We start from the raw sequence: 23948 nt of genomic DNA, 5'->3' as shown, positions 1-23948 counted from the left end.
ATGTTTCATGGATCTTTATCCTGGTTCTTTGTGTGCTGTGGACTTTTGCTAGAAATTGTACTTTGGACGATGATGCAGAACAGCTCCTACACGGTGTTCCCCAGCCTCACCAGTTCACCACAAGGGGAGCTGAAGGAAGAGACAAGTAACAGAGTAGCTCCAGTGGTCCCTGATGGGACCAGACTTTCTCCTGTTCCCTTAGTACAGCCTGAGCTCCCAGATGAACGTCATCCAGTCACTTTTTCCCAGTAGTCCCGTGGAACGGCGGCTTGCCCAAGAGAGGGATGCCAGCCCCGCTCACAGGGCAGCAGCGCTGCCTCGAGGCCAAATCCTACAACAAACCCATATGACAGACCTGAGGCTGTGGGCAGCTCCCTCCTGCTCCCGCAGCACTTTGCGTTTATTCCCCATGGACAGAGACTTCTCACATGCCCTTTGGCTCTGCCTTGTTTCAGGGCGGGGGTGGTGGGCACTTTGTGGGATCTCCCCTGGAGAGTGCGGGAGAACAGCGCCCTCGACGACCACGTTCACAGGCCTTCCCTTCTGTCCCTATTCCCGCACTGGCCTATTCCAGTCTTTTTCCAGCACTTGCCTTGTCGGCGTAGGGCTCTCTCACCCGTATCCCTCCCCAACTCTGTCTTCACCTGCTCTCAGGGCTCGGCGGGGCTGGCTGGGTACAGCCTGTCTCTGTTTCTGTCCCTTTCCCTATCCCTGTCCCCGCCCCTGTCCTTCTCCCTATCCCTATCCCTGTCCATGCCAGCCCCCGCTCCAGCCCCGCCTCCTGGCCCCGCCCCAGTCCAACCACAGAGTCGGAACCTCCGAGGGGGAGCGAGGGGCGGCGGAACCATAGAGTTGGGGCGGCCCCTTCCGGAGCGCGGTTCCGCGCGCAGCCACACGGTGCCGGTGCAAGATGGCGGCGGGGCCGCGCAGGCGGGCGCGGGGCTGAGAGGCCGCGGCTGCAGCGGGACGGAGCCCGGTCCGGCCCGGCGGAGGGGTGAGAGCGGTGGGCGGTGCTGGGTTGCGAGGAGAAAAGAAGCGAGGAGAAGGCGGTGGTTTGCACTCCCGTCTTCTCTTTCTCCTTCTGTCGGGGGAGGAGAAGGGAGGGCTTTCTGCCCCGTTCCTCAGTGGCCAAAAAAGTCATAAATTTAGTGCTTGATTTTTATTTTTTTTTCCACCTTTGTATGTTAACTCGTTGCATTGAAACTCTTTGTTTTGAGTCCTAAGAAGATTTGGGATCGAGGTTTCAGAAATTTATTCTCTTTCCCTTTACCCTTTAAATGGTAGAAATGTGGGAAATACGGAGTGTAAATGTAACTGTTACCTCTGTGTGGTGAGCTTCCCACCTAAAGAAATGATAGTGTCTTGCAAAAAAACCCCAGTATTTTGTCAGGCAATTAGGAGTGGAGGTAGAGGGAGAGCAAAACTGAGAGAGAAGAAGCATCCCGGGCTGTAGTTTGAACGCTTAGATAGTCATCTGTAAGGTGAAGAAATGTCAAAAGACAGGAAATAATCTTTTCCAAAATAACCCTTTCTTTGGTCATCACAACACAGCTTGAAATAATGCTGATGGAGACAGAGCACAAGTGGGCTCTGGGGAGGTGAAGAAGACATGGATGTGTGTGGCACACCTGCTGATGGATACAGTGGCTACTGGGGAGGAACAGCAGTGGCAGCTTAGAATCTGAGGAAGGGAGGAAATTTGGGGGGAAACATTTGCAACAGAGGTGAAAACTGGAGAGCTCTTGTGAGAGTAAATGAGAAACTGAACTCTGATATGCTCTTAGAAAAATAGAATATGTGTTTCTGCCCCCCCCCGCACCCCTCCACAGTGTAAACACAAAGCTTCTTGGTTTGCATATTAGTGTGAATATTGACAATTATCAATTAGTTTAAAATTATTTCTTAGTGAAGTAGTAGTAAGTAGGTACTTAGTTAAATTAATAGTATTTAATTAGAGTAGCATGAGCTCGGAGTTAGGTGTTTGAGATATTTGAGGGTGCAACTTCAGTGCAATGAGAGAAGAGAAATAATCATAATTAAGCTATCAGTGCATAGGACCTGAAACTGTATAATCTTTTCCAGGTCTCTCCCTATTTTTTAAGTTCGTTTTTTTGAGGCAGAAGAAAAAAGATCAAAATGGGGCGGAGATCTACATCATCCACCAAGAGTGGGAAGTTTATGAATCCCACCGATCAGGCCCGTAAGTATCCATAAAAGCTAAGCAGATGGGAATGGGGGGAAGCAGATAAAAAGCTTTTTCTGAGGATAAGATCCTCACTCGTGAATCAGAACTGAGTGTCCCTAACTTGAAAAACATCTCAGTTTTGGCTGAGAAGGCTTCTTGCTTTCATGCTGTTGCTTCTCTGAGTATTTCTCTCTTGGTTCTCACTGTGGTTATCAGTTTGTATTTAGCTGTTAGTTAAACTGCAGGCTGCTTCCTGGGACAGAGTTAATCTGACTGAGTTTGGAATTTGAGGAACATGTCAACTTTTGTAGGTGCTCTGGTTAGATGAGGGAGTTGTTTTAACTGTTTTTTTTTGCTTTTGGTAACATGTCAGATGTTATCAAGGCTAAGTACATAAAGAAAATCTAGACTTACATGGTGGAAATGCTTTATTTCAGATGCATACTCAAAGCCTAGATATTTTTCAAGTGTGTTGTCTGTTGACTCTGTTTCAGCTTCTGTGCAGCAATCTTTTCATGGTTGCACGTATTACTATGACTTCTGTTGTCTGTTCTATTTTTTGGAAAAAGTTCTACTTCTGGAGACATGAAGACTGCAGTATCTCCTTTTTTTTTCTGTATAAAACATGTGAAACAGAAATCTATTTCATGCTGTATTTCTCTCTCAGTGGGAAGTTGAGTTACAGTTACAGTCTTTGAAGATGAGTGAGCTGTTGAGAAACAGCACTAGTCTTGATGAAGGAGAGATTCTTCCATTTGATTGTGTCTTTCAAGTTGTTATTTTCTTTTTCTTTCCCCCTCTAGGGAAGGAAGCTAGGAAAAGGGAACTAAAGAAGGTAAATAAAGAGATTGAGAACATTTAGTTGGCGTTTCCTGTACTGTGTATCGTGTTTGTGACTGTAATGGGCTGTGGCTGATTACTAAACTACAGATGTTTTGGTTGGTATCCTAGGATTGACTTTGGAAAATACTATCCAAACAAGTAGTTTAAGAAAACAGAAATCTTGTTTTGAGTAAACATGTCTCATCACCTGCTGGTTTTTAACTTGTAAATTTTTTTTAAATATTATTGTAAGTAGTTAGGAGTAAAATTAAAAAGAAAAAAAAACAAAGCCAGCAAACAAGCAACAAGCCCAATACAAAAAAAACCAAACAACAAATAAACCACCCAAGACTCACACACTGTTTAGTGTTTTACTCTATTTTGTCAGTTAGTTATTGTGTTGATTGTATGTGTCTTAATTGAATGAATTATAGTAGCATTTGTAATTATCAAGATAGTGGAATTAAAATTACCAGGAGTTTTAGTTACCTTTGCTTCTGATTTGTGTCATGGTGAACATTTGCAGGGCATTTTGAGGTGTGGTTTTTTCTCCAGACTGGAAATATTGAGAAAGGGTAACAGATGTTCTGTGTCTTTCTTCTGTGACACTTTTCTGATCTGCTTGATCCCTGATCTTAGAACAAAAAGCAACGAATGATGGTACGAGCAGCTGTACTGAAGATGAAAGATCCAAAGCAGATTATCCGGGACATGGAAAAATTGGATGAGATGGGTGAGTAAGAGGTACCAGGTGTTGGACTTAGGCAGTGGTTCATGTAGATGTATAACTTAGTTTTAAGGGATGACTGGGGAGACTAAATAGAATATTTCCTTTCCTGTTAGAAGGGAGATTAATGCTGTTAAAGCTGGAGATTAATTACAGTTTAAGGTGATGTGGTGCCATCAAAAAGGACTTTTTTCAAAAAGATGTCTGATAAAAAGCATGAGTAGTGTGTGTGATATAACTTAGAGTTGAAGGAGAGTGTTGTCATAAGGCTGAAGACTTCCTGAAAATAGGGTTTGAAGATGTTTTTGCTTTGAGTTGATTTCATTCATCACAGTTGTGCAGTAGAGTAATTTATGAATTTTTTTTGTCATTTATTTACTGTCTTGGATCAGAGTTTAACCCAGTACAGCAGCCACAACTTAATGAAAAAGTGCTGAAGGATAAACGCAAAAAACTCCGTGAGACTTTTGAACGTATCTTGCGGCTCTACGAGAAAGAGAATCCTGACATCTATAAAGAACTGCGCAAGTTGGAAGTAGAGTACGAGCAGAAGAGATCACAACTCAGCCAGTATTTTGATGCTGTCAAGGTAATGCTTAATATATTTCAGTCTTGTAGCTGTCGTAGTGTTATTCTCTTTGTCTGCTCATTAGGTGGGACAGTTACAAAGGAAGGAGCTTTATTAGAGACCAGTGCCATGTAGCCCATGTGAAATACTTACAATAATTTGCACAGTACCTCCAATTAGAGCATTTCAGTGAGGACAGTGTGGCTGTTGTCAAGCCACTGTTTGTCTCTGATATACTGATCTCATTCAACATGAAAGGAGGAAAGGGAAATTTATGTTGCAAATCAACAATATCAGCATTTTGTTTTCTGTATTAAAGAAAGAGCAAGCCTGTGAGTGTGCAGTTGATATATCTGTGAATTTCTGCTAAATCTCTTGCTGGAAATAATGAGAAGCCTTTGGCATTCTTTTAAAGATCTTTCTCTAACATTCTTCCTTGCTGTATTCTAGAACATAGTGATGTGCAAGTACAAGGACTAAGACTTCTTGGTTTTTTTCCTTTGGAATATGCATCAGTGTGGGATTTGTGCTTGCTGAGTACTCAAAAAATACAGCCACACTTGTCTGCAGTCTCTTAGTTTTGGAGACTGAAGGTCTGAAGGGAAATAGAAACATGAATACTGAAGCCTTTCATAAGTGCATTGCATGTGCTTTGTTTTGCATTGAAAGCTTTTACTGCTGACACTTTCCCAAATTTCTTTCATAGGCTGCTGCAAGATAACATGCCCTAAGAACAGACACCTTTGACAAATGATAGCAGGTCCCATGTGTTCTGTACTCTCTGAGGTAATGAGGTTGTGCAGTAGCTTCTATGGGAGTAACCTGTTCTTTCTCTTTTTTTTTTTTTTTTTTTACCCCTCCTTTACAGAATGCTCAGCATGTTGAAGTGGAAAGTATCCCCTTACCAGATATGCCTCATGCTCCCTCCAACATCCTCATACAGGACATTCCCCTTCCAGGGGCCCAACCGCCTTCTATCCTCAAGAAGACGTCAGCCTATGGGTAAGTGGAAAAAGAAACTGAGGGGAAGTGAAGAGGAAGCACCTCTGTTACTGGGAAGGAGCTAGGGGCAAAAGCAGAGGTAATATTGACTTGCAGAAGTCATGAATTCGGAACCAAAGTCCTTTTTAATCTTTCCCTACTCTTACAGGTTTTTGTTTAAATTCCTTTAAGTTAAATACTATGCCTTCTAGTTTTGGGCTTTTTGCATATTGGTAAAACCTAAAACCCTGCCACTTTGAACATAAATGCCCCTTAAATTGCCATGTGTGTTCTTTTGTCCTGCTAGCATATTCAGTTTATATGAATAGTTCGTATAAACTCCCAGTTTGCTTGTTTATTAATTTTTTTCATTCTAGTACTAGTTTTTTCTGTTCCCTTCTGAATAGCCTTCTGTTTTCACCATCTCTGTGATTACTTCATTCCTCTTCTGTGGTAGGATTCAATCTTTGCTTTTTTTCATTGTTCTCTTCAGTTGCTTTCTGAGAAGCTTTTGTCTGATCTTCAGCAGTCATGTCTTTGTATGAGGTTGTAAAGTCCTTGTGTCAGATCTATACTTTGTAAATGTTCACGTTTCTTTTTAGAAGGCTGCTGTGCAAGCAATGATGAGAGAAGGCTAAATAATTCTATTAAGGGCATGTTTACTTTTGTTTGCGTTCCTACATTTCTCATTTCCTTTCTTATTTCCAGACCACCGGTTCGGTCCATTTCTGTACTTCCTCCTCCTGGGCTTGGTGTTCCACGTTTACCTCCAGGCAGGAAGCCCCCTGGACCTCCACCAGGGCCACCCCCACCTCAGGTCCTGCAGATGTATGGCCGTAAAGTGGGTTTCACCTTGGAAATGGCTCCTCGAAGGCGAGAGGAGGAGATTTCTTACAGTTCTGAAGCAGGTAAGAACTTTCCTGTTACTGTCTGGAGTTTTCCTTGACCTGTTTTGCTATGTAGTGTGCCCTAGACAAGATATTCTCTTGGCAGTATGGGTGTTAGTACTACTTGAAGGACTTTTCTTAAATGAGTGCGCCTCTGAGGTGATTCTGATATATTCATAATATCTGCAGTTTTGTTTACTAGGTATGTTGAAACTTCTGATTACATTTTTCATTTTTTTTTTTCTGTTAGGTTGCACAGATTGGATATATTCCCATGTGGTCTTAACAGTGCTGAAAGATTGTACATATTATCCCTTCAAAAAACCCAGCTATTGTCAGAGAATTCTTCCTTTTAAAAAACCCACCAAATAAACAAAAATCCCAGACCAACCCACCTCAAACCAAAACCACAACAACAAAATCCCCAGCCAACCCTGAGTGTGCATTTGCTAGGAGAACCTAGGTCTTCCTTTTCACACAGTTGCTGTATCATCCTTAGAAACTTTTGCGAATGGATGGATTAGCTTTGTTTCATGCCAGAAAGCATCAAAGTATTTCAGTGGTGGGCAATTGCTGAATAGAAGTTAATGAGTTGCAGTAGCAGTTGCCAATTAACCAGCATGCTAATAGGAAGTCTTATAAATACATTCTCCAAAATATTCTTTCAGAATATGTGCTAAGCAGTAAAGGGATGACAGTTTGTCCGTGCTGTTGCTAGGGGGAATTTTCTTACTGTAGACGTACAAAATGTTCTTTCACAGCAGCGTATTTGGATTTTATGCATTTCCTAATACTTTGCTTTCTGCAGGACAGCGAGGGCATGATGATGATATGTCCAGCACTAGTGAAGATGAAGGTTATCCTGAGGATATGGATCAAGACAAACACGATGAGAGCAGCGATGATAGTGACAGCGATAGGTCAGATGCAGACAGTGAAGGCGACGACTTCCTGCATCGTGACAATGACAAGGAGAGGGAAGGTGGTGAAGAAAAGAAATCAGGTATGGGGGGAACTTAGAGATTCGGGTTTGATTTTTCAAAAGGAAAACACTACTTGGTAGAGTTTATCTGCTCTCCTGACTGATGATGTATGTGTCATTTATTTAGTCAGCTGCTCTGTTCTAACTCACCTAAATTCCAGCTGAAGGATTTTTATTAATAGATGAGTCAGAAGGAAGCACTTCTAGAATGGTCTAGAAGTGGAGCAACTTTCAGATAAACCTGTTTTCTTAAAAGTTGAGTTAGCTTATAGCTCATAAGCCATTTTTCACCTGAAGCATTGCATTGGCAGGGTACCCTACAAAATTAAGCCTCAGTATAAAATATGCTCACTTGCTTGGGGGAGACCAATTGATAGAGTACTAGGCTAGCAAAACTTCAAATAGTCAGGAACACCAATGTTAACTCTTATGTAAGGAGCATCATTATGTTAGAATGATATGTTATCCATAACAGGTGTAGACATAACTCTATCTGATTTTTATTATTTTCTTCCTACGTCCTGCCACCCTTGTCCGTATTTTGGTTTCCCCAGGTCATAGTGTCCGGTTTGCAGACATGCCTGGGAAGTCACGAAAAAAGAAAAAGAACATGAAAGAACTGACTCCACTCCAGGCCATGATGTTACGAATGGCAGGTGAGTAAGATGGATATAGTATGAGGTGATATGCCATTACAGAGTAAACATTTTACTGTCTGACCTGCTTAGAGTATCAGCTGTGGTTAGGTATTTGGTTTTGTTGTTTGTTTGGGGGGTTTTTAATTTATTTTTGGTTAAGTAGTGTATGCACTGTGCATAGCAGAGTTGAAGTTGAGAGTAGCAATTTACTGAGTTTTTTCTTCTCAACCTTTTCTTGCTTAACTTTTAAACAATTGCTCAAATGAAATATGAACCTGTTGGTGAAAGAGAAAGAGTAACATTGTGTGCTCAGCCTGTAACCTATAAGGGTTTGTACTCCTTAAAAATACCCTTTTACTGAAATAAGTTAACCAATAAAGATTATTTTTTGTTTGTTTTAGAAAGAAACTCCAATATCTTTCAAAGGTGTGGGAGTTTCTTTTACATGGGGACTGTGTTTGTTTTGAGATTGTGTCTCCAACCCACTGTCCCTGTTGCCTTACCTCCACACAAACTCCCATAAACCATAGATCAAATAGCTACAGTTTGGGTTGGTAGTAGAAGCTTCAGATCTCACAGGAACAGATAGCTCTTGTTCTCAGAGCTCTATCTAGAACAGTGATTATTCTTCTATTATTATTTTTTGTTTATTTTCATTTTCTGTTTAACAATAAAATGTGGTCAGATGTCTGCCCTTTGAAGCAAAGTGTATCTTTCTTTTTCTTCTTTTATTTTGTGTGCTCAAGTTTCTTTGATGTTCACAAAGATGTTACGCGTAGACAGATTTTATAACTATATGCCCATATCCAGGTCAGGAAATTCCAGAAGAAGGGAGAGAAGTGGAGGAATATTCAGAAGAGGAGGAGGAGGAGGAAGAGGAATCAGAGTCTGAAGAGACATCACAACAACAGCAGCAGCAGCAACAGCTCAGTGAGGAAGCTCTGGCAGAGACCGGGTCATCTACTGCAGCTTCCCAGACACAACAGCAGCAACAGGCTGCGCAGACTGTTCCTCCAACTCAGATACAGGCACCTCCTATGCCTGGGCCTCCTCCGCTAGGACCACCTCCAGCCCCTCCACTGAGGCCCCCAGGCCCACCCACCGGCCTTCCTCCTGGCCCTCCACCAGGTGAATACTTGATTTACTCTGGTTTGAAGGATGCAGGCTCTCAGTACTACAGGCAGTGGTATCAGTTTGGGAGCTTTGAAGCTGCAGAACATGTTGCAGATGGAGTACACGTGCCCAGTGTGGTAATTACTGAGACTGTATGGTCTGTCAGCAGTCTCTTGATGCTGTACCTTGCTTTTGAGGCATCAAGCTCCTGTAGCTGAGTCTACCTGATGGGTTCTGTCTTTGTCAGAGGCAACACAGGCTGCAGCAGAGCCAGTGTATGAAGTGGAGTAAAATGGCAAAAGTACTTATTTTTAGGTCGGAAGAACAATCAAATGCCACAGAGGAAAGTTTTCTAGCTGTTTAAATTCTGACAAACTCAGCTCAGTAGCTGTTTTCAGTTACTACTTCATTATGTGGGGAGGAGTCTTTTTTCCAAGTAGGAGAAGATACTATTTGACTATTATGAAGAACCTTTAACTCTATAACTGCTGCCTCTTTTAGAGATTTTTAAAAATTCTATTTAATCTGGCAGCTGGCTAATACAGCTTTCAAGTTGCTGTTGAAGATCTTTACAATTAGCTGATGACACAGTTGCTGGGGTATTTTTTTAACTATGAATTAAATTTCTCTTTCGTTGTATGCATGCTTTCAGGAGCTCCTCCATTCCTGAGACCTCCCGGCTTACCAGGATTGCGTGGGCCTTTGCCTCGACTGCTGCCACCAGGCCCCCCACCTGGGCGACCACCTGGTCCTCCCCCAGGCCCCCCACCAGGTCTGCCCCCAGGTCCTCCTCCACGTGGTCCTCCTCCTCGTCTGCCCCCTCCTGCTCCACCAGGTAAAGTGTTCTATTTGTTTCTGCGCCAAGTCTCTTCTTGCTTTATTTTCCCAGTTTGTGCTGTGGTGATCAAACCAGTGAGTATAATTGGTGGCCAGTTAGCCTTTGTTCCTGTCTGTGTGGCTGCGTTGTGCTTTATGCTGTTACACTTTTCTGTGTAATAACAACAAGTAAGTGCTCTGTATAGTTTGGTGGCAAGAAATCTGTCCTGAAAAAGGGAATTTCAGATTTTAAACTTTTGCTCTGCTGGACTCTTTCTGAATAAGCTCTGCATGCTATAATGGTTTTCCAATAAATGAGTTGAAGATTGGGATATTTATTTTTTCTACCTGGGTCAGACATTTCTGATGACTCTGAAATTGCAGTGGGATGGATCATCAAGAAACTATTATTTTCAGATTATAACTTTGAAATTTGAAATGGAGCAATGAACAAGCTCCTGTTGCTTTCAGAGTCTGAAGAGCAGCATTTTCAACCCAGCACTTGGTGCAGGGTTGAAAACATTTTTATTTTTTTTTTACATTTTGTTTTTAAGCCAGTGCTACTGCATCTCGTTGAGGGTTGTTTTGTTTTGGTTTTCTTTTTGTTTTTTTTTCTTGGCATTCTGAACCTGTGCACTTTTTTTATGAAATAATTTAAAATTCCCAGGTGTGGAGACAGCTCATGGTTTCTTTTCTCCTTACAGGTATCCCTCCTCCTCGCCCAGGCATGTTACGGCCACCTCTGGTGCCCCCACTAGGACCTGCCCCACCTGGGCTCTTTCCACCAGCTCCCATTCCAAATCCTGGGGTACTGAGCGCCCCTCCCAGCTTGATTCAGCGCCCCAAGGCGGATGACACCAGTGCAGCCACCATCGAGAAGAAAGCCACGGCCACGATCAGTGCCAAGCCGCAGATCACCAATCCCAAGGCAGAGATCACTCGCTTTGTGCCCACTGCCTTGCGAGTGCGCCGGGAGAATAAAGGGGCTTCAGCTGCCTCCCAGAGAAAACAAGATGATGAGCCTGCCCTCCCGTTAACCAAAGCTGTCCCCAAGGCTGGATCGTCTGCCCCTATCTCTGTACAGACAAAGGATGATGTGTATGAAGCCTTCATGAAAGAAATGGAAGGTCTCCTGTGACCTGTCATTGTCCTAGTCAGCTTTCCTGCCCCTCTGGACACGGATCAGATCACTGTGGAGGGAGGAGAAGGGAAAGTCCTCCTGCAAGCAATGAAAGGGCTCACGTGACAGGGAATAGTTCCCTACCCCCAGGTTAACTTGCCAGTGTGCTGTGAATAGAGACCGCTACAGATGGGGTGTGGCTGGGGACCTCCTCTCAGAGCTAGAGCATTTCCACTTGGTGAAAGGAAATCACAGTAAAGAAGGCAATGCCGCTCCCCTCAAGTCCTCCTCCTTCCTTGGAGGGAGATAATGATATTCTGGGGAGGGGAGCGTGGGATAGAGGGGTGACTATGCTCTGCCTGAATCCTTGCACACCCCAAGTGCTCTGGTGAGGGTAGTGGAACAGGTTTTTAAGGAGCCAGAAAAGTGTTAGCAGCATTTCATACACAAATGGTTGTCCAGTTTTTGTTTTCTGTACTGGTTGTTTTTTCTGTAAATATTTTATAATCATATTTTTTAGTTGCAGTGAGGTTGATGAATCATCTTTCTTCCAGGGTGGTCAGGGAGGTAATTTGTTGCGTATACTGTACACTGGAATTTTGCACCCTATCCCCTTTATGGTCATCTTGATGGATTGTCATGGGCTGGGGAAACTTCATGTTGTCTTATGAAAGACAATAAACGTTCAGTGTATCAAAATACTGGTTTCCTTGTGATTTGTGTAAAACTAGCAGGCAGGTGGAAAGGAGGGAGAGTTCTTGGCTGGCCTTGAGAGACGATAGAAGCATTCTGAACCTCAGGAAAGAAAAACTAACTACATTGTAAATTATACATACTTTTTTTTTCCACTGAACTTCTACTATATTCTTGTTTTTTAGTTCCTAAACATCCCTTTCAACCTTTAGCTAGTAGCTAAGTAGTTTCTAGTAGCTGATAGCATGTAAAAACTGAAGTCCTGTAGTACTACTAATAATTACAAAATGATTTCTTCTATATACTCTTATTAAAAGGTTTGCTTCATATCAAGGCTCAGATAACCACTGGATGCATCATGGACAGGCTACCATAAGTAAAAATTGGTTAACAATTTTAATGTTGAGATTAACAGATAATTTTACTTGTGGATAATATTAGTATTAAGATACCAGACTAGCATCTACCATATTCTCTATGTAGATGAACCCTTCTCTGGTGGGGTAGAGTGAACACTTGCTTGTTGCTGTACCCATCCTCTTCTGGCTGAGGTGAAAGGCTTTGAATTTTTGCTACATGTTAAATGCGCTCAAAGAGGGGGTTAAAGAAGGTAGGTAATTACCCTCGACTGATAGACCTCTAAGATGGCTTTGGGGTGTGTGTGGAAAGGGGAGGTGAGATGGGAGTATGTACTTATGATGGCACTGGTCACGGACACAATCATGTAATGCCATTTTTACTGCTTCAGAACAGATGTTCTCAGCTCAGGACTACTGGTAACATAAGCCCAGGCCACCTCTCCTTTTTTTTTTTATTGTGGTCATGTAGGGTTTGAGGTTCTTCTCTGTAATACAACCTCCATCTTGTGCTCACATTTTTCATCTGTAGCTCTGAGTAGTGTTCACAGAATAAGAAATGATAATGGGGAGGAAATGGGCTGGGAAGGGGCTGAGACACCGAGAAGCGATGTGACTTGCCCAACTAACCAAGGTTAGTGACCGCATAAAGATGGGAATAGAAAACAACGCCTAAGATGAATCAATTCATTATAATCCATTGAATCATATCATTATGCAGAGATTCATCCAAAATGTTATTAAACCCTCAGAAGGGGGACCTGGATTTAGTTACCCAGAAGTAAACAAATAGTGACAGTACTTTGCATGTGCTATGAACAACTTCTTATTTTGCTTTGTTTGTAATCCTGCTGCAGCTGGCATGCCCTGTACAACTTAGATCAGAATTCCTGTTATTGTACCCTTCTGGAAAGAAGGATGTGCTTCTGTCTTGATCTCTGAGTTGCAAAGTTTAAATGCAATCTTTTGGGGGTTTAGTGTTTTTGTTTGTTTTTATTGTTGTGGGGTTTTGTTGGAGTTTTGGGTTTTGGTTGTTTGGTTTTGGTGGTTTGTTTTTTTTTTTGGTTTTTTTTTTTTTTTTTTTTTTTTGGTTTTTTTTTTTTTTTTTAAATTGTATCATGGATAGCCTGGTGGGAGTCATGTCTTGATCCTTGCCTGAATCTATTACAATGGTAGCACCCAGGGTAAGTAGCACAGTCTTGAATGCACGCTACCCCACTGTAATTTTATGATACCCATATCATCTGTTGTGCATTAAAAAGAAAAACCATTTAGAATTAGATTTAGAATGCAAAAACATCAAGGAATGAAGATGGGAACAACATAAAAAACCCCAAACAACCAAGTAGCCAGAATTTACGGAAATAAGAAAGTAGAATCCCATGCTATGGGGAAAATGGAGGAAGAGCCTGTTGTACAACACTGGTGTGACAGAAGGACGTGACTAAGTCCATTGTCTGCCCTTGCTCACAGTGTATGGAAGAAGAGAAAAATATGCCAGGAAATAAAGAGAAAGCACGGGCAATTCCTAAATGAACACAAATCTCTTTTGTAAGACAGGGCTAGGTCATACCAGATAAACATCCTAAATGTTCAGGAAATCACTTCAGCTTACAGGTGCAGTGAGCTATTCTCCACTTTCAGTAGCAGTGTGACAGCCTGACTTCTAATGCTCTTCAGAAAAGCCTCCAATTATTGTGGCCGATTTTAGAGCCTAAACTAAACAGAGTCTAGTTTAGAAAGCAGACATCGATTATTCTATGCAGGGTACAAGGTGGAGATTTCCACAAATCAAGCACACCAAGCAGTAAAAAGTTACATCTTTCATACATTAAAATTTACATGAACCCGCCTATCTAATAAATATTCTCCGCCCACCTAATACATATTTATGTCTGATGTAATCTTACGCAATGCTTGAAACACAAAGTGCTTTTCTTTATTAAGCAACTTGTATTGTAGAAGTTATCTGACGACATCCGTTACGTTTACAAAGGGTGAGAAGACTCAGCCTGGAAACATAATTCAGCTTGAAATCATCAATACTAGTTTGATTACAGCAATATTGGAGTAATTCCTCTCTAATATCAGAGAAACCTCCTGTATTACGTGTTCCTACCTAGTGTCTACACATATCGGCAGTGCTGGGTTGCAGATGTTCCTACCGAAACGAAAGTTTCTCCTTTATAGTAATAATAACAAATTTTTAAGGTAGCCCTGTAGCAGCACTTCTGAGGTTTAAAACACAGGACTGTTTCTAAAACGACAGCGATGGCTTTAGCAGAGTTCCCCCCGTTTCCGGGAGGAGGCTGCGCGCCTCTGCTCTCCTGGGGCAGGCGCGGACACGTTTCCCTGGGAGGCGGGCTCACGGGGCGCTCGGTGCCAGCGCTGCCGGTGCCGGGGCGGTCGCGGGGCGCGGGCGGAGGTTCGGCCCGGCCCGGGGGCGGCTCGGCCGCCGGCGACTCCCATTGGGTGGATTTGGATCCGCGGCGCCATTGGTCGGAGCGGGAGAGAGCGCGGCGCAGCCAATCGACGAGCAGAGCGGGGCGCGCGGGGAAGCTATAAGAGGGGCCGCGGGTGGGGTGCGGTGACACGTGATCACGTCACTTGGAGCGGCGTCGGCAGCAGCGTCGGGAGCGATGTCCGGGCGCGGGAAGCAGGGCGGGAAGGCGCGGGCCAAGGCCAAGTCGCGCTCGTCGCGGGCCGGGCTGCAGTTCCCCGTGGGCCGCGTGCACCGGCTGCTGCGCAAGGGCAACTACGCCGAGCGGGTGGGCGCCGGCGCGCCCGTCTACCTGGCGGCCGTGCTCGAGTACCTGACGGCCGAGATCCTGGAGCTGGCGGGCAACGCGGCCCGCGACAACAAGAAGACGCGCATCATCCCCCGCCACCTGCAGCTCGCCATCCGCAACGACGAGGAGCTCAACAAGCTGCTGGGCAAGGTGACGATCGCGCAGGGCGGCGTGCTGCCCAACATCCAGGCCGTGCTGCTGCCCAAGAAGACCGACAGCCACAAGGCCAAAAGCAAGTGAAACAAACCTGAGGAGCGTTCCCACCTCAAAAGTAACCCAAAGGCTCTTTTCAGAGCCACCCACTTTCTCATTAAAGGAGCTGTACATCCTAGCAAAAACTATAGCAAAAAAAAATCTCCAAGTAGCCCCCTTAAAAAGCCTAACGTAATAACAAGTCCAAACCAAAAAAAACCCTGCCCCAAGCCCTTTATTTTAACTCTTCAAAACGAAATTAAATTTTAAAAATTACAATGTAACATATCAGTTGCTGCTACATACATGCCAAAACCCGAGATTTATTTCATGTGAAAGGAATCACTTTTCTCGGGGAGGGGGTGAAAAAGATGAAGTTTACTAATACCGTATGAAAGAACCCACAACCCCATCAGGCCTCTTTTTTTCCACTCATCCCTATGTGAAGCTCAGGTAACTCACTGATGTCTTGAAAAACAACCCTGCCCCTCTAAACAGTCTTCAGGCTTACAGACTTTTTGGTTTCGTTTTCTGGTGTTTTGGGTTTGGTTGTGGTTTTTTTTTTTTTTCCTTTTAATCAATGGGCATTCTGAATTATCAATTTTTAATTATATTTTTATTTTTAAAAAGTCTTTGTCTGATCTGTGAGACCATTTTCTGCCTCAAATCTGAAAGTTTGAGAATAATTGGTAATCACACTGGACAGGCAGTTTGAGGTGAAAAGGACTGTTACCAGTTTTGATTCTACCTTATACATGGTGCTGAACATTGCCATAATTAAGTTGAAACAGAAACAGGAAATTTCTCTTATTGGTCAAAACCCATATTTTAATAATTATCCATTTGAAAATATAAATTACTGGAATCATAAATTCTAGTATCACCAACAGTTACAATAGCAAGAGGCAACAAGGAGTTCATAGGCCTTTCGCAAAACAAAGGGTTGTACTCACATATTAACACACCAGAGAATACTTCTTTTAATTCTCTGTACTCTGAAAAATAATGTGCATTTATTTTTAATTGAAGTGTGCTCTTGGCAAAATGCAGCTGAAGAGACGGTCCCCCTCTTGCTAGCACAGCCAGGTGTTTCAGTAAAGCAGATACATCAGCTGGATAGGCTGTTTTTAATATTACTTCCAATGCAGGGATCAGTCACTGAACAGTAAGAAAACGGAATATTTAGGAATCTGCTGTGAAAGAGGAGTCCTAATGGATCACTTGAGCATGTTTTATTGTGTAGAAGTATGGGAAAATTCAGCTGCAGCAGTGTCTCCTTAGGTAACCATGACTCAGATTTTCACCAATCAAGCTGTATCAAAATAAAAACACTGACGAATTACCAAGTGTTAGGCCACTGATTATGATTATTAACAAAAAGTGGCCGTGTTGAGTTCTTATGTTACCTAATTTAATAAGAAATTAAGTATTTCTGTAGCAGAGCATGAGGGAACCATGTCTGCATTGTGTACACTGAGCAACACAGTACAAGCTGCTATGCTGTAAAAAGTCATCTCCTTCTGGGGCACAAACAGCCCTTCACAGGACTTTAATCTGCTTCTTGCCTTGCTGCATAATGCACTAGTTCAATTTATTTTAATTATTTTGAAAGAGGTGAAGTATTTTGGACAAAGGAGCTAATTTCTAATCCATATTCAGTGCTCAAGATGAGCCTGTGTTACTTCCTCCTCTTTGAAATCAATTTGTGACTAAAATATTGATTCAAATTCCTGTTTTTCAGTTTAGATTAAGAGAAGACCCTTTAAAGAATATTAAATAACTACTTTGGAAATTTAGTTCCCCACGTCGCGGATTTTATTTAGAAGGAAAAACAAAAGTTTCTGTCTCCCGAGGTCTGTCCAGGTCCAGGACTCAGGGTTTATCGCCTCTTTTTTAGCTCACCCGTTGCCTCTTCGAAAGGAAACTTTGCCGAGGAGGACAAGAGTCTTTCTTTTCCACGCCTCTGCGAACTGGAGGGGGGTCGGTGGCAGAAATTCTGATAAAAACAGGCTTTTTTGGCTCCTAAGAAACACAAAATGAGCGGGGAGAAGGGACCTTTCTGCCGTGCAGCGGGGCGGGCTCTGCAACGCACCAATCACCGCTCGGCTCCGCTCTATAAATACGAGGCCGCCGAGTAGCTCCAGGCCCAGTGGTTTCCCGTGGATCGTGGACGAGCCTGACGCGATGTCGGAGACCGCGCCTGTTGCCGCTCCCGCGGTCTCTGCTCCCGGCGCCAAGGCCGCCGCCAAGAAGCCGAAAAAAGCAGCGGCCGGCTCCAAAGCCCGCAAGCCCGCGGGGCCCAGCGTCACCGAGCTCATCACCAAGGCCGTGTCCGCCTCCAAGGAGCGCAAGGGGCTCTCCCTCGCCGCGCTCAAGAAGGCGCTGGCTGCCGGCGGCTACGATGTGGAGAAGAACAACAGCCGCATCAAGCTGGGGCTCAAGAGCCTCGTCAGCAAAGGCACCCTGGTGCAGACCAAGGGCACCGGCGCCTCCGGGTCATTCAAGCTGAATAAGAAACCGGGTGAGACAAAAGAAAAGGCAACCAAGAAAAAGCCGGCAGCCAAGCCCAAGAAGCCGGCAGCCAAGAAGCCAGCCAGCGCCGCCAAGAAGCCCAAGAAAGCAGCGGCAGTGAAGAAGAGCCCTAAGAAGGCTAAAAAGCCGGCGGCTGCGGCGGCCAAGAAAGCGGCCAAGAGCCCCAAGAAAGCCGCAAAGCCAGGCCGCCCCAAGAAGGCAGCGAAGAGCCCGGCCAAGGCAAAAACGGTGAAGCCCAAAGCAGCCAAGCCTAAGGCAGCCAAGCCCAAAGCGGCCAAGGCGAAGAAGGCGGCGCCTAAAAAGAAGTAAGGTGACAGAAGAAATTAGGAGTCCACTCATTGAAATAAACCCAAAGGCTCTTTTAAGAGCCACCCACTCACTCTCAAAAAGAGCTGGAACACTACGGTAAATCACGGCAGCTGAATCTCCTAAAGGTTTAGCAGGAATAAAGATTTAAGATTTTTGGTACGTGCACGTTCGGTGCAGCCTCCGTGGGAGACCCGGACTTCCCTAAACAGGAAGTTGTGTCCCTACACTTCGGGGGCCCTGCGATAACAGCGGCGGTCGCTCCGCCCCCTCTTTGTTGCCCGGCGCAGCCCAGATTCGCGGGAGGCGGCGGCCCAGCGAGCGCCCTTCGCTCCGGTGCCCGGGGGGTTTGAAAGTGGCGCGTTGGGCCGTGATTGGCCCCGCACCGCCCAGCCGGCCCCGCACCGCCTCCCCGGCAGACCCCGCCTCCGGGGCGGTGACCTCCCGCTCCACCGCCGCTGTTGTCGGTGCCGGCCCCACGCCGGGAGCGAGTGCCGGTCGCTGGGTGACGCGCGGCACTGCATCAGCCCCCGCTCGTATCACGGGTTCCAGGGCCGGGGAGGGCTGGGGGAGGTGGGGAGGGCAATGGACCAGGGATGGGGAAATGTGTTTTCGACGGCAGTTTGTGCAAAGCGCAGCTCACAGCGCTGCGGCGGGGCTGCAAGAGTTGCGGACCCACACTACCATCCTCCCAGTACCTTGCACATCACTGATAGCCCCTATTTTTGTTTTCTTTTCCGGTTTTGTTTTCCGGGTTTTTTAAAGAACCAAGCCCTGCATAACTTTGGACGTTGGTGTTTTAAACGGGAAACCCCTTCGTCAAGAAAATCCTTCCCTGTTGCCTAATCGAGTACGGAGATCCTTGAATAATAAAACTGCCAGCACTGGCGGGGGCGAAGGGAGTCAAAGGGTACATAAGAGAAAAAACAAAGAAAAAGCTATTAACACGCCCGAAAAATTAGCCACCGAGACAGAATCAATATTTTAATTTACTGATATAGCGGAAACGCTTATTAGCTGATAGGATTTTTAAGTAAAAGGAATTGAAAAACCCTTAGAAAATTTAAGACCTTTACCTACCCTTCCCCGCGGGACTCGCACTTGGAAATATTGCTGCTTTTTAGTCCCATTCAAGTCCAATATGAATTACGTTTACTAAGCTTTAAACAAGCAAGTCCACTCTATATGAAGAGAATAGGCCGCTTTAACCGAGCCCCCCCTTCCCTTGAAAAATTAGTAGGTACGTTTAAACGTGAAGAAACGAGTACCTGATGTACCACTTGCGTGCAAAAGAAAAACCTATTACATACCTTCCAGTAATACTAGTGATTCAGCCCTTTTATTTGAAAAAATTGGTGGCTCTTAAAAGAGCCTTTGGGTTGAAAGTGACGGTCCGAGGCGCCCTACTTGGAGCTGGTGTACTTGGTGACAGCCTTGGTGCCCTCGGAGACGGCGTGCTTGGCCAGCTCGCCAGGCAGCAGGAGGCGCACGGCCGTCTGGATCTCCCGCGACGTGATGGTGGAGCGCTTGTTGTAGTGCGCCAGGCGCGAGGCCTCGCCGGCGATGCGCTCGAAGATGTCGTTGACGAAGGAGTTCATGATGCCCATGGCCTTGGAGGAGATGCCCGTGTCGGGGTGCACCTGCTTCAGCACCTTGTACACGTAGATGGAGTAGCTCTCCTTGCGGCTCTTCTTGCGCTTCTTGTCGCCCTTCTTCTGCGTCTTGGTGACGGCCTTCTTGGAGCCCTTCTTGGGCGCGGGCGCGGACTTGGCCGGCTCGGGCATGACAGCAAACACTTCCTGGCTGCTCTGTCGCACCGGAGTGCCCGAGACCGCGATTGCTCCCTTATTTATAGGGGCCTTATGCAAATCCCCGGTATCAGAAATCAGCGCTTCCATTGGACAGAGCGTCAGTGACGTCACCACACACAAGAAGTGCTTCGCTATTGGTCCTTTTTAAAAACCTCGCTACTATTGGACAATGATTCAAATCTCACCAGCCAGTAAGAACGAGCCCTTTCGATCCCACCGTCCGGCGACGAAGCTCGGCCTGTGCCGCTCCCGGGGTTACCCGGAGCGCTCGGACCGTGTGTCCCCCGCGGCTGCCAGGGCGCGGGTTCGTACCGACCAAATGTGCTTATCGGCAATTTCTCCAGGCGAAAAAAAAACCTCAAAACTATAGAAAATTGTAAAGAGGTTTGCTGCTGTTGTGTGCTTTTTTTTTTTTTTTAACTTCAAGCAGCAGCGTACCTTCTCATAAAAATCTGCATTTCTAACAGCCACGAGATAGATATTAAAGGGAAAAAAACGAAACCAGAAAAGATAGGAGGACTCTGGAACACAAACACATAATGGTATTTCAAATTAATTCTTTTGGCCCACAGACCATGGTTTCTTTTTCTTTGAATGAGATAGAAGTTCTGATTTAATTTGTCATGTGAAATAATGTGGATTTCTTTTGAGATGTAATAAATACTGGATGGTAGTATTTAAATTAAAACCAAGAAATTAAATGTGCTCTCTATTCTGCAGTTTGAATGTATAATGAACCAGAAATTCCAGCTGTTTTATTGTTAATATGACTTCATTGTGTAAGGAGAAAGCACTGTTTAGACAGAATATATGGGGAATTAATCTAGACAGTCGTATTTCTCTCAACAGTCTAAAAAAACATGTTCACAAAGTGGAATAGTTGGTACTTGTTAACACCATGTCACCCATCTCACTTCAGTAAGAACTGAGTTTCCAGTGATTGACCAAAGCTTTGGACCATCCAAAAGAAATAATCATGCAGAATCAGGAAACCTAAGTGTGAAGGGAGGGAACAGAGAAAAGATTTCATCAGCAGCTCTAGAATAACTAAAAGATGTCAGGGCTTGATAGAGTCGCCAGCTTATCTCGTGTTATGAAACAGTATGAATTGTGGGACTCTGTCTCGTTCCCCTGGATGGTTTATCTCCTCCACGTGAACATGTGCTACAGGCTGACAGTTTTCTCCTGTAACTGTTCCAGCTGGAAGTGTCTAGGAGGCAATAGCATGTCATAAAGGCAAAGCTACTGTTAGTGTTTTGCCAGTGCAGCTCCTGGGTGAGCCCTACACAGATTTTTCTGGAAAATTCTCTTTCTTATTCTGAAATGTCATGTCAGAAAGACAATTCTTTTCTCTCTGTGATTATTACCTAAATAGGCTCCATCCAAAAACCAGAATTTTTGAGTAGTATCTTGACATTAATATCCCACCTCCTGAAGTCTCTCCAGTCAGAAATGCTGAAGGACAAATCATCTGATGAAGAAGAAAAGCCAGAAAGTTATGTATTTTCTCGGGCTTACAGAGTGCACCTGTGAAAAGCAGAGTACACCCAAAAAACAGACCAAGAGAGAATATTAACCAAAATAAACAAGCAAAGATAAAAATGTAGACTTTTAAGCATAGTAGGATAAGCGATGGGAATTTAGATTGATTTCTGAACATAATTTCATTTTAATCTGGTGTTTTCCTCTGTGTGGAATACAGAGAAAAGGACCAAGATGAACTCTCAGGAAAAGTTATAGAATGGCTAGATCATCAGCAGGAGACACTTAGCACATAGCATTAGGGATAATTACAAATATATTGACGATAAGGCACAGCTGTCTAGCAGTTGTGATTATTTGGGAAGATTTCTGAAGTCCTTGATGAACCTTAGAATCACATTTGAGAAGCTGAGTTGCAAGGCTGCAGGTTGCTACTGTAGATCTTTTAGTTATTGAGATTAAAATATTAAGCCTAATTGCCTTCATGCTCCATACCTTGCTATTTATAGCTGCAAGTTTTCTAGTTTTCTAAATTGTTGAGTGTTGCTATCATCTGAAAACCTTATAACTCCTGGCAGGAACATATAATATGTGGGTCATATTTCTACAGCATAAACTAACTGTACTGAAAAAAAGACAAGATGCAAGAAAAAAATAAAGTAGGGGAGGAAGTAAACATGCATTTTCAAAAACCAAAAAGTAACATCGGGACACTTGAAACTACTAAAGATGATTAAGATGATGCAACTCATTAAAACGTTGTGTCCTTCTTTCCTTGTGAACGCAGCTGTAGAACTATGATAAATAATAAATACCACTTTGCGTTCAAAAAGTAGCATTATGTGAAGGAAAAAACCCAGCAAAAGAAATAGTTTAATACATATCGATAAAGAGTTAGACCATGAAAATGACCAAACACCTGCCACATCTTTAAAAGCACTTGAAGCAATACAGGTTTTCTGTGAGTACATCAGACAAGGGACACAAATCAATTCTTTCATCAGGACGTCAGTCTCATAAACACAAGGCCACGTGATAATTCAGAGACGTGGGACACACAAAAGACTTTCCTCCCTGCAAAAATAAGTGAAAGTGTCGCCCTCAAGGAAAACAAACAAACAAACAAACAAAAAACCCCCATCTTACTACTTTTTCTCAGCTCTCGGTAGTAAAGGGGGGATTTCCAGTAGTACCGGGCCCAGCGGGCCCGTCCCTCTCGGCTGCCCGGCCGGGCCCTTTGTTGGGGCTCAGCGCCGGCAGAGCGCGGGCGGGACGCGGCACTCGCGGCCCCGCCGCCACAATTGGTCGGATACTGCAGCAGCCCTGTGGCCGGCGAGACCCCGCTCCCCCTCGGCCCCGAGAGCGCCGACGGCGGGGCCGAGAAGCCGGGCCTTGTGTCGCGGGCAGGGAATGAGCCCGCCCGGATCCGCTCCCGCGGCCCCTCCCGAGCCGCGGCCGCCCCGGCCCTCTATGGGAGCGATGGCGCGAACGTCCCGCCCCGGCCCTGCCCCGCCGCAGTCCTCAACCAGGTCGGACCGACCGCAATATACACGCGCTGGGGCCCCTTTTCCCGTTACAACCATCGCAGCTGAGCGAGGGACACCATGTCTGGCAGAGGCAAAGGCGGGAAGGGGCTCGGCAAGGGCGGCGCCAAGCGCCACCGCAAGGTGCTGCGCGACAACATCCAGGGCATCACCACGCCGGCCATCCGCCGCCTGGCTCGGCGCGGCGGCGTCAAGCGCATCTCGGGGCTCATCTACGAGGAGACGCGCGGCGTGCTGAAGGTCTTCCTGGAGAACGTCATCCGCGACGCCGTCACCTACACCGAGCACGCCAAGAGGAAGACGGTCACGGCCATGGACGTGGTCTACGCCCTCAAGCGCCAGGGACGCACCCTCTACGGCTTCGGCGGCTAAACTCCAGTCACTAAAATTACATCAATAAAACCCCCAAGGCTCTTTTCAGAGCCACCCACAAATTTTACAAAGAGAGCTGTTTATTACTGATTTTTGAGCTAAGGTTGCGATAGATTTACTGTGAAAATGTTCTGGTTGTGTAATCCAAGAATCAGTCATGTAATAAAAAAAAAATTTCTAAAGGTCCAGAAAAATCAGCTATATCAAAATGTCCGGTGTGCTAAGTTTAGAGGCGTTACGTAATTTCACTAATAAATGTAAACTCAGTGCAGCAATTATTGCGTACTTACATAATTTTGCTATTTAAAGCAGTACTGCCTTCACGATAACCGCAAAGCACAACAACGGTACAAATGCAGCGCCTGAGCTGTGAGAGTCACAGAAAGGAAGTGCCTGTAATTACGTTGGTATTTTTTACTCCAATAGGAATGGAACGATTACAATCCTCTAATTTGCATAACGCCGTTATAAATAGGGGGGGGCAGGCGCCATTTTCGATGTTGTTGAGCTACAGCGAAGAGGTTGGAAAGAAAACATTAGGGATGCCTGAGCCGGCGAAGTCTGCTCCAGCGCCTAAAAAGGGCTCCAAGAAGGCGGTCACCAAGACGCAGAAGAAGGGCGACAAGAAACGGAAGAGAGCAAGGAAGGAGAGCTACTCCATCTACGTGTACAAGGTGCTGAAGCAGGTGCACCCCGACACGGGCATCTCCTCCAAGGCCATGAGTATCATGAACTCCTTCGTCAACGACATCTTCGAGCGCATCGCCGGCGAGGCCTCGCGCCTGGCGCACTACAACAAGCGCTCCACCATCACGTCGCGGGAGATCCAGACGGCCGTGCGCCTGCTGCTGCCTGGCGAGCTGGCCAAGCACGCCGTCTCCGAGGGCACCAAGGCTGTCACCAAGTACACCAGCTCCAAGTAGAAGAATTTTAAATTAACCCAACGGCTCTTTTAAGAGCCACCACACTTTCCTAAACGGAGCTGTAATTGCTAATACACTATGGGATTTTCTCTTATAAATTATGCAATGT

At 45.1% G+C, this 23948-nt stretch overlaps 6 protein-coding genes across 6 annotated transcripts; 5 read left to right on the top strand and 1 right to left on the bottom strand.

Annotated features, from left to right (window-relative positions):
- Window positions 1–894: 894 nt before the first annotated feature.
- On the top strand, window positions 895–11538 carry WBP11 (WW domain binding protein 11). The gene is made up of 12 exons (XM_027739178.2): window positions 895–994; window positions 2083–2200; window positions 2989–3020; window positions 3647–3740; window positions 4127–4323; window positions 5171–5304; window positions 5992–6191; window positions 6979–7173; window positions 7707–7808; window positions 8601–8918; window positions 9556–9738; window positions 10424–11538. Exons 2-12 carry the CDS (start codon window positions 2137–2139, stop codon window positions 10855–10857), a joined length of 1953 nt encoding a protein of 650 aa, XP_027594979.2. The 5' UTR covers window positions 895–994; window positions 2083–2136; the 3' UTR covers window positions 10858–11538.
- A 2976-nt stretch (window positions 11539–14514) lies between these two features.
- On the top strand, window positions 14515–15149 carry LOC113997380 (histone H2A). Its single transcript, XM_027739153.2, has one exon. The coding sequence runs from the start codon at window positions 14528–14530 to the stop codon at window positions 14915–14917; it is 390 nt and encodes a 129-aa protein (XP_027594954.1). The 5' UTR covers window positions 14515–14527; the 3' UTR covers window positions 14918–15149.
- Window positions 15150–17037: 1888 nt separating this feature from the next.
- Window positions 17038–17809, top strand: LOC113997373 (histone H1). The gene has a single exon (XM_027739144.2). The coding sequence runs from the start codon at window positions 17054–17056 to the stop codon at window positions 17708–17710; it is 657 nt and encodes a 218-aa protein (XP_027594945.2). The 5' UTR covers window positions 17038–17053; the 3' UTR covers window positions 17711–17809.
- A 1218-nt stretch (window positions 17810–19027) lies between these two features.
- On the bottom strand, window positions 19028–19506 carry LOC113997375 (histone H2B 1/2/3/4/6). The gene has a single exon (XM_027739147.2). It carries the CDS (start codon window positions 19489–19491, stop codon window positions 19111–19113), a length of 381 nt encoding a protein of 126 aa, XP_027594948.2. The 5' UTR covers window positions 19492–19506; the 3' UTR covers window positions 19028–19110.
- A 3013-nt stretch (window positions 19507–22519) lies between these two features.
- Window positions 22520–23191, top strand: LOC113997387 (histone H4). The gene has a single exon (XM_027739161.2). It carries the CDS (start codon window positions 22605–22607, stop codon window positions 22914–22916), a length of 312 nt encoding a protein of 103 aa, XP_027594962.2. The 5' UTR covers window positions 22520–22604; the 3' UTR covers window positions 22917–23191.
- Window positions 23192–23458: 267 nt separating this feature from the next.
- LOC113997384 (histone H2B 7) lies at window positions 23459–23940 on the top strand. Its single transcript, XM_027739157.2, has one exon. It carries the CDS (start codon window positions 23459–23461, stop codon window positions 23837–23839), a length of 381 nt encoding a protein of 126 aa, XP_027594958.1. The 3' UTR covers window positions 23840–23940.
- The last annotated feature ends 8 nt before the right edge of the window (window positions 23941–23948 follow it).

Source organism: Pipra filicauda, unplaced genomic scaffold, assembly GCF_003945595.2.
Source record: "Pipra filicauda isolate LSUMZ 115617 unplaced genomic scaffold, ASM394559v2 scaffold334_size1588553_pilon, whole genome shotgun sequence".
Lineage (NCBI taxonomy): Eukaryota > Metazoa > Chordata > Aves > Passeriformes > Pipridae > Pipra > Pipra filicauda.
This window is presented reverse-complemented; position numbering and strand designations above follow the sequence as displayed.

Excerpts from the sequence above, each read along its gene's own strand:
- WBP11 (XM_027739178.2), top strand. The coding sequence starts at position 2,137 with ATGGGGCGGAGATCTACATCATCCACCAAGAGTGGGAAGTTTATGAAT. Across the intron at positions 3,021-3,646 it reads GGAAAAGGGAACTAAAGAAG|AACAAAAAGCAACGAATGAT; the intron begins GTAAATAAAGAG and ends CCCTGATCTTAG. Across the intron at positions 4,324-5,170 it reads AGTATTTTGATGCTGTCAAG|AATGCTCAGCATGTTGAAGT; the intron begins GTAATGCTTAAT and ends CCTCCTTTACAG.
- LOC113997380 (XM_027739153.2), top strand. The coding sequence starts at position 14,528 with ATGTCCGGGCGCGGGAAGCAGGGCGGGAAGGCGCGGGCCAAGGCCAAG.
- LOC113997373 (XM_027739144.2), top strand. The coding sequence starts at position 17,054 with ATGTCGGAGACCGCGCCTGTTGCCGCTCCCGCGGTCTCTGCTCCCGGC.
- LOC113997375 (XM_027739147.2), bottom strand. The coding sequence starts at position 19,491 with ATGCCCGAGCCGGCCAAGTCCGCGCCCGCGCCCAAGAAGGGCTCCAAG.
- LOC113997387 (XM_027739161.2), top strand. The coding sequence starts at position 22,605 with ATGTCTGGCAGAGGCAAAGGCGGGAAGGGGCTCGGCAAGGGCGGCGCC.
- LOC113997384 (XM_027739157.2), top strand. The coding sequence starts at position 23,459 with ATGCCTGAGCCGGCGAAGTCTGCTCCAGCGCCTAAAAAGGGCTCCAAG.